The sequence below is a fragment of the Crocodylus siamensis genome, chromosome 5 (assembly GCF_052110815.1).
Source record: "Crocodylus siamensis isolate JL-2025a chromosome 5, ASM5211081v1, whole genome shotgun sequence".
NCBI classification, from domain to species: domain Eukaryota; kingdom Metazoa; phylum Chordata; order Crocodylia; family Crocodylidae; genus Crocodylus; species Crocodylus siamensis.
Genome location: NC_143399.1, coordinates 1926518 through 1944119, shown reverse-complemented (window position 1 = coordinate 1944119; position 17602 = coordinate 1926518). Strand labels below are relative to the sequence as shown.

Below are 17602 nucleotides of genomic sequence, written 5' to 3'. Positions count from 1 at the left end.
CACTGTCTGCACGCCCCCTTCTCCAGCCCCAGGTCCACCCTGACGTGCTCGGTTACACATGCAGCGTAAGAAAACACAATAAACTAGACACCGATGCTGGAAAAAACGATGTTTTATGAGCACATCTCTTATTTCATAGAAATCGGAGAGAAATGGGGCTGGCGGGGAGCTGCGGGGGTCCCACCTAGCCCAAGCCTGGCCTGGGGCAGGATCAGGCCTGTCCAAACCGTCCTGTATAACCCATCATCAAAACACTACGTCAAAAACTGCCGTCAGACCTGACGCGCCCCCAGCACAGCTACCCCGGCCCGGGGCTGCGCGGGGCCTGAGGCAGCATCATCCCACCCAGACCTTCCCAGACACCTCCGTCACCTAACCCAGACTCGCCAAACAACGTCCGGCCGCCGGGAGCGGCTCGGCCGTGCCTCCAGCACGGCACCGTCAGCCGGAGCGCGGGCACGTGGCGATGGCCGGACACGGTCTGTGGGGCAGTGCGAGGGGAGAGGTGCCCGCAGGCGCAGGGAAAGCCAGCTTGATTCACGAGGGGTCATTCACACTGACAGAGTGAAGAGAGATTAGCAAGAATCAGGGAGCTGACAAGAGTCGTGAAGTCGAGCGATTCCCTCCCTGCTGCCTGCATAGAAATGCCGGCCCCCCCAGACCCCTCCCCGCATCAGGGTATGGCCCGGCAGGACAAACCCCAGCCCCACTGATCCTGCTCCTGGCTTGGGGACCCTGGGCTCCACCCAGCTCTGCAGTCCTGGGCAGATCGCCTCCCCTCGCCTGCCCCATGCCTCAGTTTCCCCTTCTCCCAGGTCTGTTTGTGAAGCTCTTTGGGACGCGCTGGTAATGCCGGGTGTGGCGGCTCCCGTCCCCCAGGGCCCCGATCCTGGCTCGCCGTGCCCAGGGAGGGAGCCTGGGGGCAGGAGGCAGGCAGACAGGACGGGCGTAGCTGCGGGGGTGAGGGGATGTGCGGGAACATAGCCTCTGGCGGGGGCTGGGCCCGTCCCGAGCCCCCGGGTGAATCTGCCCTTCTCTGTGCCTCAGCTTCCCCATCTGTGCCTTTCCCAGTAGGGATAGGGGCTTCACCCCTGTGTGGGGGGTGCGCTGGAGTGCTCCCCCACCCACCCTGGCCTGCTGGGCGCCCAGTGGGTGCAACCCCCTCCCTGGGGAGCTGCTATCCCAGCGCTTCGGGCAGGGCAGCCCCTCTTGTCCCCCACTTAACTCCTGCCCCCCCAGTCCTGCCCCTGCCCGGCTGCTGCTTGCTCTGCCGTTTCCAGCTGTCACAGGAAGCCGCCCGCGCAGGGAGCTCCTCGCACGCGGACCCGGCCTGGCCCCGCTTCATGGAAGGGCCCCTCCCCCTGCCCTATTTCCAGCCCCGCTGGCGTCACGGGGTGCCCTGCTCTTTCCGACGGAGCCTGCCCCAGAAGCGCAGGGCCTCTGCTCCAGGCCTCAGCGGGGAGGCCCCGGAGCTGCGCTCAGCGTGGCGGAGCCTCGCGCCACTAGGGCCGGGCCCTGTGTCCTGGCGGCTGGGCAGCCTGGGGGGCAGGGAGGCCCAGCCCATGCCCCATGGCTGGATGCGGGGCATCTGGTCCGTGTGCCCCCCGAGAGGTGAAGCCTGGCGCGGCTGGGCAGAGCAGTGCCCTGGTGGACGGGGAGGGCTCAGACCCCATGGGGCGGGCTGGGGGGACGGAGGGGCTCACACGCACACGCACGCACACGCCACTTCTTTCCCTGGCACCGGGGGCTGGGCTGAGGGTGAGCCCCACAGTCACAGGCCATGCTGGCTGTCCACCGTGGCGCCACGCCATGTGCAGCTGGAGGGTTTGGAGACACGGGTATCCCCCCCCCCGCCTGCTGCTCCTGCACCAGGCCTTCCACTGCCCCCTGCCCCGTGGTGACCGCAGCACGGGGCAGAGGGACCCTCAGAGGGACGGTGCTGAGCCTGGGGCTGGCACGTGGCTCCCCTTGCCCTGGCAGGGGCTGGGACCAGCTCGTCACACAGGAGGAGGTTGGATTTCCATCCATGCACTTGGGTGCACACGTGCGCAACCCCATCCGTATGTACAGACACGCTCACTTGAGCACACGTAGGCGTTTGCACACACGCTCATGTGGAGGCACACAGGTGTTTGCTCCCATGTGCATGCACAGGCACACAGGTATGCTGATACGTGCATGCAGACGTGGCACCTGACTGGCATCGCCTCCGCACCCGACCAGGCAGCCCGGGGCCCCTTGCGACGGCCTCCCCGTCCTTCCTGCCCGCAGTCTCTGCACTTCTGTGACACAGGCGTGGCCCTGCCTGTCGCCTCAGCACCAGGAAGCAGAGCTGAGGCCTCCTCACAGCTCCCGTCCCCAACCCTGTTCCTCCAGAGCTTTCTTGCAGGCCCCGCGGCCCACCGGGCAGGGCAGAGCCCGGGCTGGCACCCATGTCTTGGGGCAACTAGGCAGCAGGAAGCACAGGGTTAGGGTTAGGGTTAGGGTTGCAGCCAGGGCTGGATCTAGGATGTTGAATGGGGGTGGCAGGTGCTGTGACACCTTCCCACATATGACACAGCCCCAACATTTCTCCAGTTCAAGAGAAACAAGAAGTGTTGCTAGTGCACTGGGGGGGGTAGCACTATGTTGCGCCTTCAGCGATCCAGGCAAAAGCCAACCTAGCTCCTGGAGTGCAGCACACGCAGGCTGGAGCAGACATCAAAGTTGGAAAAAATCATAACCGACGAGCCAAAAAACAGCCAGAGCTTGTGCTGCGAGTCCTAGAGTCACTACAGTTAGATCAGGGACCATGAGGGATGCTGGGAGGGATGCACCGGGGGCAATCAGGGGGTCCCAAAGTGCCCACGCCTGGGCAAGCCACGCAGCTGCCACAGGAACAGCCGGGAACCAGTCCTGCAAATGGGTCCTGAAAGGATAACTGAGGCCTGGGGAGAGGGGTGACAATCAGGAGGGAGAGGACAGGAACAGGGAGCATGCATGGAGGTGCGTGGGCATATGTGTGCATGTGTGTGCAGGTGTGCGCACACCCTAGCGGGGAGCTGGCAACCTGCAGGCGCTGGGACCTGGAACTAGCCCCCAGGCCAGACTGGGCCGCTGAGACACGGTCAGGACGTGCTGGGGGTCCAGGGATGAGGCCTGCAGTGGGACGGGCCAGCGGGAGATGCTCACGGCTCCGTCTGGCCCATTGCTGGAGCCGGGTAGACATGTGTGCGCGTGTGCACAAGTGTGCTCCTGCAGTGGAGGGAAGCAGACCCCGGGGGAGCTCCCAGGCCTGCAGGGGGGCAGGGGAGTGCATGGGGGGAACCTCCCAGCAACCCCCCCACAGCTCTCCACCCTGTCCTGGCTACTCAGGACCCCCAGGCAGGGTCAGGCACCCCCTCCCTGGGGCTGTGCAGCCTGGCTGCAGTCATGGGGTCTCTGGGCTTGCCCCTTCTCCCCGAAAACTGAACTGCCCCATTCATCTCCAGCCCCTGCTCTCACTCAGTGCTCCCCTACCTCCGTGCACAAGGTCCTGTGTCTTTAAACCCCCCCCCCCGGGGCAACGCCCCAGGTGCAAGGGGTAGTACAAGGTTCATGTCAACAGCACCTGGGTGGAGAGAAGGGAGGTCCCCCCCCACCCCCGGGCGGGGGAGCTGAGCCGGGAGGGGGGGCAGCTGGCTCCAGCCCTCCCAGGCCCAGCTGGATGGGGCAGAGCCCGGCTGCGTGAGACCCCATCGCATGCACCCTGTTGCCTGCGCCGGCCGGGGGGTGCCCGGACCCTGCTCCGTCACGCGTTCGAGGCCTTTGCTTCCAGCAACGGCCTCCTTTATTCCAGCCAGGAGCGTTTCAGAGCAAGCAGGAGACCCCGGCTGACCCTGCCCAACCCTGGGAAGACCCCAGGGCCTACTTTGGCACCTAAGTCCCATGGGCGTCTCTCTCTGGGTCTCCCCGGCCCGCTGCGACGAGCTCCGGCTCTGCTGCAGGTGATACGGCTCCAGCACATGAGACGCACCCTCCTGTTAGACCGGGGGGGCATGCCCGATACACTGGAAAATACGGCAGTTCTGCAAATATGGTCATTCTGCCCGGCCCCCCCAAGCCCCTGTGACCCCCGCTCCCTCCCAGCCGGACTGCAGGGCTGGGGGCTGGCTCGGAGGCATCCAGCCCTTGGGGAGGGTGTGCAAAAGGAGCAGCCTCCCCCTCCGTGCTCAGCCTGGGACACACGTGTGACATGCTCCAGCACGCCAAGTGCCCCAGCCTGCCTGCGTCTCGAGCCGCCGTGCTCTGGGTCACCCAGCAAGCTGCCCCCAGGTTGCCCCCCGCCCTCTGCCCCACTCCTCCGGGGAGGAGATCCCGCTTGCATGAGTCACTGCGCCCGCACTCCCGTTGCCACGGGGCTTGTTTTGTTTGCTGGGAACAGCCGGAGTTGCTGGGCAGTGGCAGCAGGGCCTGGCACCCCGACCCACCCCGATGGCGTCCCCACCCGCGCGGGCACGGACAGGAAGTGACCCAGGCAGCCGGGAGGGGCCGGACTCCGTGGCGTCGGGGGCCAGAAACCACTTCAAGTTTGCAAAAAACTTTTTTCCAACTACTCAGCTGGTCCAATAAAAGATAGCGCGTCTACCCAAAGAGCGCGGCCTGCCTGGAAACCACTCAGAGGCCTTCAGAGCAGGACGCGGAGCCTGGCCGAGCAGCCGGCGCTGCGCCGCAGGCCCCAGGCAACAGCTTCGGCCCCCGCCCGCCGGGGGACCACGAATGACCCCGGGAGCAGCTCAGCTCCAACGCCCTGGCTGAAGGCGCAGGCCAGCTGGAAAGCACGATGACAGCGTCCTCGCTGTGCAGGAGGCAGCCGGGCTGCGAGTCATGACCCACCCACGCAGGATCCGTCCCGAGAGCGCGGCGAGTAGACGTGCAGCTGGGCAAGGCGGGGAGGGTCTCGCCAACTCGGCTCAGGCTAGCGAGGAGCCTCCCTCCCTCCTTCCGCCGTATCCCCCGGTCTCCGGCCGCACGCCAGCCGGACGCTTCCCGCCCGTTCGCCCGCCGAGCCCGGGCGCTACCCGGGAGCAGGGCCACATCTCGTTCTGGAATGACTCACATGGATTTGGAACGGGTTTGGCTGATTTGACTTGGGACACAAGACATTTTCCTTCAAAACAGTCATAATTAACAAAATCTTCCTTCGCCCATTTGCTCTTACATCTCCCAGGGATCGTGTCCCCTGTGCCAGGCTGTGCCAGCCCTCCCTGCAAATCAGCACCTCGGCGGCCCTTTCCAAGCACCGGCGCTGTTCCAGGGGATTGCTTGCCTGGCCTTTGGTCTCTCACTCTTGCTTCCTCTCTCTTTCTATATATATATATAGTCCTGCTTGCATCTGATAAAACCCAGCCCTTATGACACTTCTTCTTGCATGACGAGGCATCGTGACCTCCTCATCCAGATGGCACCGCCCTGCGTTCTTGCTCCATCCTGGCATCACGGGGAGGCTTAGCAGGCATTTCAGAGCCCTCAGGATTTATTTAGTTTTTAATAAAGTTTCATTTCCAGGCCAAATCAGGTCCAAATTGCAATGGAGCAGAGCTCAGTAGTGCCAGTCCGTGTGGCACTGCCACTGGCAAGTCTCCTTCCCAAGTCTGGGGCTGCAGATACTCCCACGTCCACGGCAGCGTGCTACGTGGGGGCCCCAAGCCCAGAGGCCTTGGAGTTCAGATGCCCCCGGTCTCTCTTGCCCCAAACCAAAAGGCTGAAGAAGCAGGCTAGAGAGAGGCCCCAAGAGCAATCCCCCATCGCCATAAATTGTGTAGCCAAAATCCTCTGGTTGGGAGTCATTATGGACTCTGGCAGGGGTCGAGAAGAAGGGGATCTCCCCTGCCAGGTCAGTAAGACCACCTGGGCCAAAAACCACCTTGATCTCAGTCTGAAAGCAAAGGAGCAAGCTAGGCAGAGCTGCTCCCGGGCTAGGAGCAGTTGTGGGGTATCAGGTCCAGCTGCCCCAGGCTAGGAGCACCCGTGGGGCATCAGTGGGTCGTGTGAGTGGGGGCACGAGTGCATCCTGCCAGCGGCTGGTCAGGCCGGCAACGCGCTATCCCCTGCTAGCAATGTGATACCTGCTCCCCCCTCCCAAATGAAAATGTGCCTGGCTAAAGTATGGGCCAATTTGGGATGGAGGAGCTGCCCCATTGAGTCAGGAGACAGAAGAGGGACAGAGATTTAGAAACCGGCATTTGTCAAGGGGGGATGGGGTCGGGGGGGTCTTTCAGTCTGGAGTGCCTTGAACTGCAGCCTAGGAAAGCTTGAGACACGTACAGGCAGACATGCACCCTTTGGCTAGTCCACAGGGTGCAAATTGAAAGAAAGAAAGAAAGAAAGAAAGAAAGAACGAAATAAGACAGTGCTGCCAATGTAAAGGTATATTAGATAGATAGACAGGTGGACAGGTGGACTGGAAGACAGTCAGGCAAATACACACATACAGACATACTTTGACTAGTCTATGAAGTGCAAATATATAGAGACAGACAGACACGTACATACACAGGTGCTTCGGCTAGACTGTAAGGTGCGAATCTGTAGAGAGATGGCTAGATGGACGGATAGACAGAAAGGCAGATGGACTGGCAGGCAGACAGGCAAATACAGGGTAGTCTCTGGGGTACAAACCGATGGAGACAAGCTGAGTAGACAGACGGGTGGACGGGCAGATGCATGGGGGAGAGGTGGGCTGGCTGACGGGCAGACGGGCAGCTCCACTGACGAACGGATGCAACGTGAACCTCCAGAGCCAGGCGCGGCGGCCGGAGACGGATGGCCAAAGGCCAGGCGGGCGGCGGGGCGGGGGCAGCCCCGGCGCGGACACGGCCCGTGCACAGCGCCGAGCACCGGGGAGTGGCTGTCCAGGGCCGGGCGGGCTGTGCCGGGCTGGGAGCAGGCGAAGATGCAGCGCGTGGGGCCAGGTGAGCGGGATCAGGGCCCTGCCCCGGCAGCTGGAGCCCCCGAAGGGGGATGCCGAGCTCCTGGCATGGGAGCGCCCCGGTGCCCCAGCCCCCAGCCCTGCCTCCGTGGTAGCAGCCGGGAAAGGGGCTGAGCAGGGACCCCGGGCCTGCAGCAGGAGCCGGGCGGGCAGGAAGGTGCGGTTTGCGCCGGGGCGTGCCCGCGGTCCCCCGGGCTGGCACGGCCCCCAACAGCCCCCGCCCGTTGTTCCAGCCCGGCTTCCTCTCCCGCGCGAGGCCCCGAGCAGGCCCGGCCCAGCCTGGGAGCGCACCGACATCCCCACGTCGTTCCTGCGCGCCGGGGGACCCGCCCCAGAGCCAGCTGCAGTCGGGGCTCATGCCGGGCTCCCCCCGCCAGGGAGATGTTGGCACCGCTTCTGCCCTGCCCTGCCCCGCGCCGCCGGTCGGTGGGCCCGGCTGCTCCCCGCGGCGGGCCTGGCGCCGGGGGCCGAGGAGGAGGCCTGCGACGGCGGCGTGGCTCCGGACTACGAGGCTTTCCTGAGCTTCAGCGGCTCGGCCGTGGGGCTCCTGGCCTGGGACGCGCTGGCGCAGGTGCGGGGCCTGCGGGAGCTGCACCTGGCGCGCTGCGGCATGCGGCCGCCTCCGGGGCCCCCGGCCTGGAGGCGCTGCGCTTGGGCCACGACCGGCTGCGGGCGCTGCCCGACGGCTTCCTGGCGGACGCCCCCCGGCTCCGCGTCCTGGACCTGGAGGGCAACCGGCTGCGGGCGCTGCCCGGCTCCTTCCTCCGGCCTCGGCTGGGATCCGGGAGGTCTCGCTGGGCCTCGACGCCGGCCCTGCGCCACCAGCAGCCGGCCCTGCAGCTGCGGCCTGCCCTCCGGCCTGCGGCGGCTGCCCCGAGCCGTGCCCGGCGGCGCGCCACGGTGCCGCACGCCGGGCCTGCAGCTCTGGGAGGCGCCGGCGACCGAGCTGTGCCGGGCCCCCGCCCTCGCCGCGTGCCTGCCGCTGCTGGGCGCCGCGCTGGCCGTCGCTCGGTGCCTCCGCCGGCGGCGGGGGAAAGCGGCGCGGGGCCCGCAGCAGCGCCACGTGCCCGCGGCGCCTCGGGCACGCCAGCTGCCCGCCACCCCCACCGGGAGCCCGAGCCCTCCGCCACCTCGCTGGAGGGCGATGGGGACCCGCGCGAGGAGGGGGAGATGCCCCCGCCCCGGTGCCAGGCCGCGCGGGCAGCTGGTGGACGGAGCCCGGGGCGAGGGGCCGGCCGGCGGCGCCGAGGCCAGAGGCTGAGCACGAGCGAGGGGCTGCGGGACTCGGCCGCCCGCGAGACGCTGGACCGGAGCCAGGCGGCCGGGCACTACAGCCTGGTGCCCGGCCTGGAGCCGGACGACTCGTACGAGAGCGTGGAGCCGTGTCGCGGCCTGCCTGCCCCCGGCCTGGCCCGGCAGCTCCGGGCAGGGCTGGGGGAGCCGCGGGGGAGGCTCCTCGTTGCTCAAGGGCTCGGGCGACCTGCAGCGGAGTCGGGGGGAGAGGCTGCGCCCCGGACACGGCAGCTCTTGGGACCTGCCGGCAGGAGCCGCTCACACCCTGGGCCCGGCTGGCGTGCAGCAGGCGGGGGCTCGGGGGGCCCAGGCGCACTGCCTGGACACACAGAAGCCAGGGACCCCCGATCTGGAGCAGACGGAGCCCCGGGCTCCACGGGCAGAGGGTCCGGGACAGGGGCGGCAACAGCCCGTGTGCCCGGGGCCGGCCTGGAAGAGCGGCAGGAACGCCGCACCCACCCCAGGGCAGTGCCGCGCCCGCCACGTCTGCACCACGGGCTGGGCCGCGACATGGGGCAGGACTGGGCGTCCCAGTGTGTCTCACTTGCGGTGGTGTGAAGGTGGGGGGCGCTGGGGGGGGGTGAGAAGCAGGTTGCATGTGTGTGTGTGTGTGAAGCAAGCTGGCTGGGGGTGTGTTGTGCATGTGTGTGTGCGCATTTGTGAGAGAGAGAGAATTAGGGATGTGCATGTGTGTGTTTGTGCATGAAGCAGGCTGGGCGTGTGGAAGCAGGCTCAAGGTGCGTGTGTGTGTGTGTGAGAGAGAGAGAGAGACAGAAAAGCAGAGGCATGTGTGCAGAAGAAGCAAGCTAGGGTTGTGCCACGTGTGTGTAACAGGCTGGTTGTGCAGAGAGAGAAAAGGCTGTGTGTGCATGTCTGTGCATGTACAAAGCAGGCTGGGGGTGTGCTGGGGGTGTAGCAGGCTCTGTGTGCTTGTGTGTGTGTGTGTGTGTGTGTGAGCGAGAGAGAGAAGCAGGGGGTGTGTGTGTGCAAGAAGCAGGCGGGCATTGTGCCGTGCTGAGCACCACAAGAAATAAAGCGTGTCCCTGCCTGGTGCCGCGTGCAGGTGTCGCGGGGGGCGGCCAGCCTGGGGGCAGGGGGACCCAGGCGTCCTGGCTCGGGGCATCCCGCCTGCCCTCCGGCGTGTGGGATGGGACGGGAGTGATTTATGGCCCCGGCTGGGGCGCAGATAAGAGCTGGGCATCGATTGCCCTGGCGGGGTGGGAACGCACGGGCTATAAATCAAGGCGGCCCTGGACGGGACCAAGGGGCACGGCTGGGGGAGAGATGCGGGCCTGCGCCGGCCCTGCGGCCCCGGGGGCCGGGAGGAACCTGGGCTGGGAGGAGAGGGGGACCAGCGCTCCCCCCAGCATTTCTGCCAAATCAGCAGGGTCATCATTAGGCTCCAGAGTTGCCCCAACCCACCCAGTCCTCCCAGCGCCATCCCACAAGGCATTGCTTCCGAAGCCACTGGCGGGGGGAGGCTGGCAGGCAATCCCAGAATGCAGCGGGGGCGGCTCTCTCCCACGCTGGGCGCGAGGGGGGTGAGTCCTGCTCCGGCCCGGGGGCGATGGGCAGTGCCCGGAGGGGCCCCTGGGCCGGCCCGGGGTGCCCAGAGGAGCAGGCGGGTGTGGCCGGGCTGAGTTCCCTCTTCCCGGCACTGACGGCCCCCATCCATCACCCGCGGGTCAGGTTTATGGGCCCCGCGCCGGGTACTTAAGGGAAGGAGCCGGAGGCGCCGGCACTGCCCAGGCACCGGTGGGGCAGAGGGGGCCAAGCTGGTGGCACGGGGCAGGTAGGAGCCTCTCCCGTGCAGGCGTGCGGGGGCCGCGGTCTGCTGGGCGCGGGGGTCCAGAGCGGGCATCTAACGGTGCCCAGGCCGAGCGCAACCCTGGGACGGGTGACACGGGGGCGGGGAGCGTGCACGCCCGAGGCGCTGCGGGTGTGCGGGCGTGAGCCTCGGCGTGTGCCTGCCCACGTGTGCAGGTGCAGCCATGACGGTGTCGTACACGCTGGAGGTGGCGGACGCCCGCTTCGGGGGCTTCTCCAAGCTGCTGTTCCGCTGGAAGGGCAGCATCTACAAGCTGCTGTACAAGGAGCTGCTGGTCTTCGCCCTGCTCTACACCACGCTCAGCCTCGTCTACCGGTGAGCTCGAGACCCCCGGCTGCGGGGGCCAGCGGCTGCCTCCCCATCCCCGCCAGCAGCAGCGGGTTGTTACCCGAGTCGCCTGCCGGCTCCTTGCACACGTGTCTGCCTCGCATGTCTCGCACGCTTGCAGCCAGCCCGGTCGTGCAGCAGCCCTTGGAGAGGCAGAGAGCTGGCCAGGGCCCCGGGAGGGAGGGCAGGCCCTGCTCCGGGGTGGGGGGCACGAGGGAGCTGTGCCAGCCCAGCCGTCCGGGCGAGGGCCTGATCCGGCGCCCTGGGATCCTGGCAGGCGGCTGCTGAGCGCGGAGCAGAAGCACCTGTTCACCAAGGTGGCCCAGTACTGCGACCGCTCCACAGACCTCATCCCCCTCTCCTTCGTGCTAGGTAAGGCCCCTGCCACCCCCGGGCCCCTGCACAGGCTCTTCCTCCTTTGGGGGCACCCAGCCGGAGAGCCCAGGAGTCCTGCACCCCACTGCGAGTCCCCCCAGCCTGCGGCCTGCCCTCCATCACCTCGGCCCCTGCCAGTGCTCCACCCCAGAGGCCTCAGCCCCTGCCTCCCAGCACAGCCGCTTGTGTCTGCTTGTGCAACGAGTGCCTGTGCATGTGTGCGCGCGTGTGTCTGTGTGCTTGTATGCATGTGTGAACATGTGCGTGCATGTGTGTGCATCTGTCTGTGGGCGCGTGCATGAGCGTGTCTCTGCATGTTTGTATTTGTGTGTGTTTGTGTCTGTGCATGTCTGTGTGCATGTCTGTGTGTGAATCTGTGTATGTGTCTCTGCATGCTCCGGTGCACGTACCTGTGTGGGCACCTGTCGGTGCTTGTGCGTGTGCCTGTGTGCTTGTGGGTGTGAGTGTGTCTCTGCATGTTCATGTGTATGCGTGTCTGCATGGCCGTATGCATGTCTGCGTGTGCATGTATGCATGTGTGGGAACATGTGCATGTGTGCTTGTGTGCATCTATGTGAGCGTGTCTGTGTATGTTTGTGTGTGTGTGTGCGTGCATGTGCATCTGAGCACATGCATGTGTGTGTGTGCACGGTGCTGTGCACTGGTCCCCGTGGGGGATGGAGGCCATGGGGCTGTAGCTGGGGGGTGCCCTGGGGAGTAGAGGGGCGCTTGGGGGGCCTGGCCCAGGCAGGGAGCGGCCTGGGGGCACCCCCGTGCTCTGCCCCTGCCCTCCCCCAGCTCTGGGAACGTGGCCACCTTATCTCTGCCGGGTGTCGAACGGCCCCCCCCGCCTTGCCCTGCCCTGCCGGGGAAAGAGGAACTTCCCTGCCCTTTCCCAGCACCCGGGACAGGGCCCCGCCGACCAGGCTCCCGGTGCACAAGGACCCCCTGCCCCGAGCAGCACCCGGCGGCTGCCGGAACCGGGCAGACCTGGGGGGCGCACAGGCAGACCCAGCCCCCCGTGCCTTGTCCGTGGGGGAGCTTGTGAGCAGGCCGCGGCGCCGGAGGCCTGTCTGCACTAGGACACAGCGTGTAGCCAGCGGGGGCTTGCCCACCCCAGCCAGCAGCAGTGGCCTCAGGCCTGCTGTCCCACGAGTCCCCTCCCTGGAGCAAGGGTCCTTCCCTACCCCCTGCCGGGCACCAGCTGCCCCGGGGCTGACGGCGCCGGCCCCGGGCAGGCTTCTACGTGACGCTGATCGTGAACCGGTGGTGGGCACAGTACAGCAGCATCCCGCTGCCCGACCAGCTCATGTGCGTCATCTCCAGCACCGTGCACGGGCGGGACGAGCGGGGCCGGCTGCTGCGCCGCACGCTGGTGCGCTACGCCAACCTGTCCGCCGTGCTCATCCTGCGCTCCGTCAGCACCCGCGTGCTCAAGCGCTTCCCCACCATGGACCATGTCGTGGATGCAGGTGCGGGCGGCTGCATGCGGGGGGCTGGGGCCTGGTCACGGCTCCGTGTCTTGCGCCGGAGGGGAGTCTCCATGCCCAGGGGCCCCTCCTGTGCCACCTCCATGCCCCACCGTGCCAGGGCGTGTGCAAACCCAGCACTGGGCTTGTGCCCTGTGGTCCCTGGCTAGCTGAGCCCCGGGTCAAGGGGCACTGAGGAGCAGGGCCGGGGGGCCTGGCAGGGTCAGCAGTGAGGGGGCCAGAGCCGGGGGTGGTGCAGACCCCGGGCTCCGACCCCCGCAGGCTTCATGACGCAGGACGAGCGCAAAAAGTTCGAGAGCCTCCACTCAGACTTCAACAAGTACTGGGTGCCCTGCGTGTGGTTCACCAACCTGGCGGCCCAGGCCCGGCGCGACGGGCGTGTGCGGGACGACATCGCCCTGCGCCTGCTCCTGGATGTGAGTCGGGGCACGGGGGGCTTTGGACCCCTGCCCCCAGCTGCAGCCGCTCATGAGTGCTGCTTGCTCTCGCCCTGCCAGGAGCTGAACCTGTACCGGGCCAAGTGCAGCCTCCTCTTCCACTATGACTGGATCAGCATCCCCCTGGTGTACACCCAGGTCAGGCCCGTCCGGCACGGACCCAGGTGCCCAGGCAGCAATGCCCGGCCCAAGCTTTCCCCGGCATGGCAGAAGCAAGGGCACAATCCTGCTCCACCGGAGCTCCCTTCTGCACCGGCCCAGGGGGGATGAGCCCGGGGAGGGGTCTGGGCACCTGCCGGACCCCTCCAACGTCCTCTGTCCGGCTCGCCCAGGTGGTCACCATCGCCGTCTACTCTTTCTTCGCCTTCTGCCTCATTGGGCGACAGTTCCTGGAGCCGCTGGAGCCAGGCGCCGCATCCACCCTGGACATGTACGTGCCCCTGCCCACGCTGCTGCAGTTCTTCTTCTACGCCGGGTGGCTGAAGGTGAGCGCTGCCGGCACAGCTGGACACAGCTGGCTTCGGCAGGGGTTGGCAGCTGCTCCGCCCCTGCAGCCAGGACGGAGGGGCCCCGGGGCCTCCAGACACCTGCTGGTGCCCAGGACGGAGGGAGCCAGGGTGGCGCAGCAGAGATGAGCTGCAGCCCTGGCGTGGCCGCATCGGTCCGTGCCCAGCCGGCACTGCTGGCTTAGGCTGCGGGTCCCCGACAGGGCCAGGCCGGGCCGTTGGGGGAAGAATCGTAGCATCCCTGAGCTGCGGGGCTGGCAGGGAGCCGTGGGGTCACATCCACTGCAAGCCCTGCCAGAGGCAGGATCAGGCCTGTCCAAACCAGACAAACCACGTGTCCGAGCTCCGGACCACGGTGCTCCCAGCCGGCTCACGGCAGGCACTGTGGCCTCCCCAGGTAGCCGAGCAGCTCATCAACCCCTTCGGGGAGGACGACGACGACTTCGAGACCAACAAGCTCATCGACAGGAACCTGCAGGTGGGACCCCCTGGCCTCCCTCCCGGGACCCTGGTGTCTGGGCTGCACCGTGGTTTTCCTGGGAGCTGGGGCCTTTCACCTTGATGCCTCAGGGCCAAACCCTAACCCTAACCATCACAGCCGGGGCTATTGATTTGGGGCATCTCTGGGTGATGCCCCCCTCAGGGGTTCGTCCCTTCATGCAAGCCCCCCGCCCTGCCCAGGTGTCTCTGCTCTCCGTGGACGACATGTACCAGAACCTGCCCCCCATGGCCAAGGACAAGTACTGGGACGAGTCCACGGCGCTGCCCCCCTACACCATCGCCACAGCTGCCGAGACCCTGAAGCCCTCCTTCCTGGGCTCCACCTTCGACATGCGGTGAGGGGGCCGGGGCTGGGCGCGCCTAGGGGGGTAGCGGCACCCCCATAGCTGCTTCACACGCGCGCCAGGGCGCTGGTGCCCGGGGACGGGGCGAGAAGGCTGCCCCGGGCCCGTGCTGCTCCGACTGCAGCCCCGGGAGCTGGGCGGGCTTGCACTGCCCTGTCCCCGGCTGGCAGCAGGGCCTGGCCTGGCTGCACCCCAGCTCCAGGCTGGCGCACGGGGTGCCAGGGCAGGCCGGCTGCAGCGTGACCCCTGCGGCCCCGCAGGATGAGCGAGGACCCGGAGCAGAGCCAGCAAGTGGAGGCCTCGCCGGCGCTGCCCCGCGCGCACACGCCACTGCTCAGCCGCTTCCTGGGCGCCGCGCCCTCGCCCGCCGTCAGCCTCAAGAACTTCGGCAAGACGGTGCGCGGGCACCAGCACCTGCTGCGGCGCTGGGGCGACAGCTCCCCGTCCCCCCGCACCGCCCGCGGGGACGACCCCGAAGCCGTGGCCCGCATCGAAGAGGAGGAGACGGAGGACGAGGGCAGCCAGACCAACGTGTCCCCTGCCCCCTGCGCCCGGGGACCCAACCTCCTGGAGCCCCCCGAGATCCGGGTGGAGCTCGTCCCTGAAGACAGCTCCATCCCCGACCCCTCGGCGGCCTAGAGCGGAGGCCTGGGACCCCCTCCGGCCCCCAGCCTGGGCCCGAGTGAGACCGAAGCACGTGCCTGGCTCCCAGCGCAGCCAGGCATCGAATCCCACATACAACCCTGCCCGGGGCTGCCGTGCTCGGGGACACGCTCATCTCCGAGGGGGCTACGCATTAGCCAGATACCGGTCACAGGCCCGGGCCTGCAGGGGACCAGGCGGCAAAGCAAGGGGCACAGAAATGTCCCGCGGGGGGTGCAGGCCGTGGCTCCCTCCGTTGCTGGTTAAAGGTGCGATGCTCGGGGCACTGTCTGCGTTAAACGGACGCAGGTCAGAGTTGCCCTGAGCGGTCAGCAAGGCCCTGGATTAGCCACACTCCTCCGCAGCCCCCACTGCTCTGTGCCCCCTACTAGACTCTACCTTCTGCTTTGTCGCCCTTGCAACTAATTTCCAATAAAGGCCTGGGGACAGGGCACTGGTGTGGGGCACGAGTGAACCGGGAACAGAAACCAGAACGTCGCTTGTGCCACTGGGACTAGGTGCAGGCTCCCAGGTGCTCTGCAGACTTCTCCGCAGCCCAGCAAGGCGCCAGCCCCCCTTTCACTTACATCACATATCTGATTTGCAAGGGGAGCTGCGGACACAACACAGGCTGTGCTTTGACGCCAACCGTTAGGTCAAGGAAGATTCAGGGCAGACTGGGATACCATCACCAGTCTAATCAGGGCAGCATGCAACATCCAGGAGCCTAGCTGCTCCTATATACAACAGATGGGGTTTTGCAAAGGTGGTAAAACCTCCAAGGCCGTGTTGGCTTATCCATTTAACACACTTGTGGCTGGCCAGATAAAACACTTCCCCTATATCCAGGCAAAGGCATCACAGGCAGAGCTGCGTGGGGATTTATGGTGCTGTATCAGGCTGCGCTAGTAATGGCACACGGCTGGTTCCCACGGTGTGGGTGACAGCACATGCATGGCATGAGCCTGGGAAAGCTGTGTACCCTGCAGTGCTGCTGGCATCCCCACACCCCTGCCCTAGTCCTGGTAACAGAACATTTTAAAGCACTTTGGAGGTCATGCACTTCGCTCTCTTCTCCACTGGGCTGGACAAGTGTCCAGAGCATGCATATGCATGCGTCCACACACACGTACACCTGGCGCTGGTTCAAGGTGGGCACACACCTGCATTTATTCAAGGAAAAATGAAGTCAGTGGGGCTCATCTTCTCCACGTCACTGGGGGTGGGAAAGAAATCATGCCCTGTGGCATCTCCACTGTGTGCCTGTCTAGGCTCCAGGCCCCAACACTCTCTGGGCCCCGAAACATGGCAGCAGGGGAGCAGCAATTAGTGCTGCCTCCACTGTCAAGTTTCCAGAGCTGTGGGGAGCTGGGTGGGCTGGATGACAAAGCTCTGGAGGCTGGGGGTGAAGCACCCCAGCTGTAACTGGCTTCACAGTGGGTACGGTGGTTTCAGAACCACAGGGCTCCGTCTCATGCACTCATTTGGCAGTCCCACCCCGCTAGCCCCATTTCAGAGGGTGGGGGGAGAAGGCAGGTGTCCGTGGCTGCAGTGTGGTTAGTCTCAACCAGCCCCTTTTAAAATGCTTTTCTAGGGCTTGACCCTGCTGGGACTGCAGTATGGAGGGAGAGGAGGGTTAGGAGAACACCCCTCATGCATACAGGGCAGTGCAGCCAGAGGTGTGGGGAAAGGCCTGGCAGGGGCTATGCTATTTTCCCTTCAAAGCCCAGTCACTGGCATCACATATAGGCAGCGTGCTCCATCCAGCCCCAGGCTGCATGCAGAGGAACCAGGACTTTCCTAACCACACTTAGCAGCAGTTGGGGACAAACAGCTCTCAGCAGTGGAAGAGCATGGGGCCTTCAAGACTCAGCTGCAGCAGGGCAGAGGCAGCAGTGTTTCAGCTAAATAGAAAAAAGCACTGCCACCAGTTTCTCCCAGGCACGTGCAGGAGGGTAGCCCAGCCGGGCACACAGTCGTCAGGCTGCAGGAGCCACGGGGGAGTATCTGAAAGGGAGCATCTTCTTGCAGGTACAGAAAAAAGCTTCCCGAGACTGCGTCTAAGCTGGAGCTGCTCTAGAAGCAGGTCAGCACCTTCTCCTGCTAACAGCCAGGCAGGGATTCTTCCACAGCAGCGCTGCAGCCTGGAGCAGTGCTAGGAGATGGAGGTTTGTACCCACCCTTCGAAAGGGACAGAGCCACCAGAGGCCCAGCCCTTCTGCTAGGTGGGAGTTCATCTCGCACTGGAATGAGACTTGGGAGGCCAAGGAGAGACCAACCAGTCACTTGACAGTGCAGGCAGCAGGGCCTTGCAAAGTAAGCAGGAACCAACTAACCCAACCACGTGAACACCGCAGCTGCTGCAAATTATTAGGTGTGCGCATCTTGGACAGAGCAGGGCAGCAGCAAGCCACAGAAAGCAGCATGCCACTCATCTCCTTACCACCTGTGGCAGTAAAGGCTGCCTAGCCCTGTGGAAGGAGCCGCCAGGCCGTCTGCTCCCCTGCTGCAGAGCTGAAGCTGTTTAGTGCACAGGTTCACTTTCCTCCACTTGCCCACAGCTTTGTGCACATTCAAAATGCTCAGCCCAACCCCACGTCCTCCAGAGACTCTTCCGTGGCCCAGACTAGTCCTGGGCTAGGAGCTCTGGGCCACCTGCAGCTCCCCAGTGCTGGCTTCCACAGGAGAGCACCGAGCCAGACACGCCAGGGGTCTGTTGTGGGCTAGCTGTGCCCACACCCCACCAGTGCCACCTGCTGCGTGGCCAATGTCAGTGCGTACCGAAGCTGTGAAACAACTGCACTGACACCAGCTGGAAGACCCAGGAGGGAGGGGACACGTCTAAAAGCACCAACAGTTCAGTGTTGCCCTGAGCCCTGCCCTTTCCCGCAAAGGGCTGATGGGAGACGG

General features: G+C 65.7%; 2 protein-coding genes and 1 non-coding gene across 3 annotated transcripts; 2 read left to right on the top strand and 1 right to left on the bottom strand.

The window, feature by feature from the left end:
* The first annotated feature begins 10201 nt into the window (after window positions 1–10201).
* On the top strand, window positions 10202–14090 carry LOC149863354 (bestrophin-4-like). The gene is made up of 8 exons (XM_090048531.1): window positions 10202–10385; window positions 10675–10769; window positions 12011–12244; window positions 12524–12678; window positions 12760–12837; window positions 13032–13184; window positions 13603–13683; window positions 13887–14090. Exons 1-8 carry the CDS (start codon window positions 10234–10236, stop codon window positions 14043–14045), a joined length of 1107 nt encoding a protein of 368 aa, XP_089904657.1. The 5' UTR covers window positions 10202–10233; the 3' UTR covers window positions 14046–14090.
* Window positions 14091–17499, top strand: LOC149863352 (bestrophin-4-like). The gene has a single exon (XM_090048533.1). It carries the CDS (start codon window positions 14312–14314, stop codon window positions 14687–14689), a length of 378 nt encoding a protein of 125 aa, XP_089904659.1. The 5' UTR covers window positions 14091–14311; the 3' UTR covers window positions 14690–17499.
* Window positions 16861–16990, bottom strand: LOC149863353 (small nucleolar RNA SNORA35). The gene has a single exon (XR_016442827.1). It is a non-coding gene; the product is annotated as a small nucleolar RNA SNORA35 (small nucleolar RNA).
* Window positions 17500–17602: the final 103 nt, after the last annotated feature.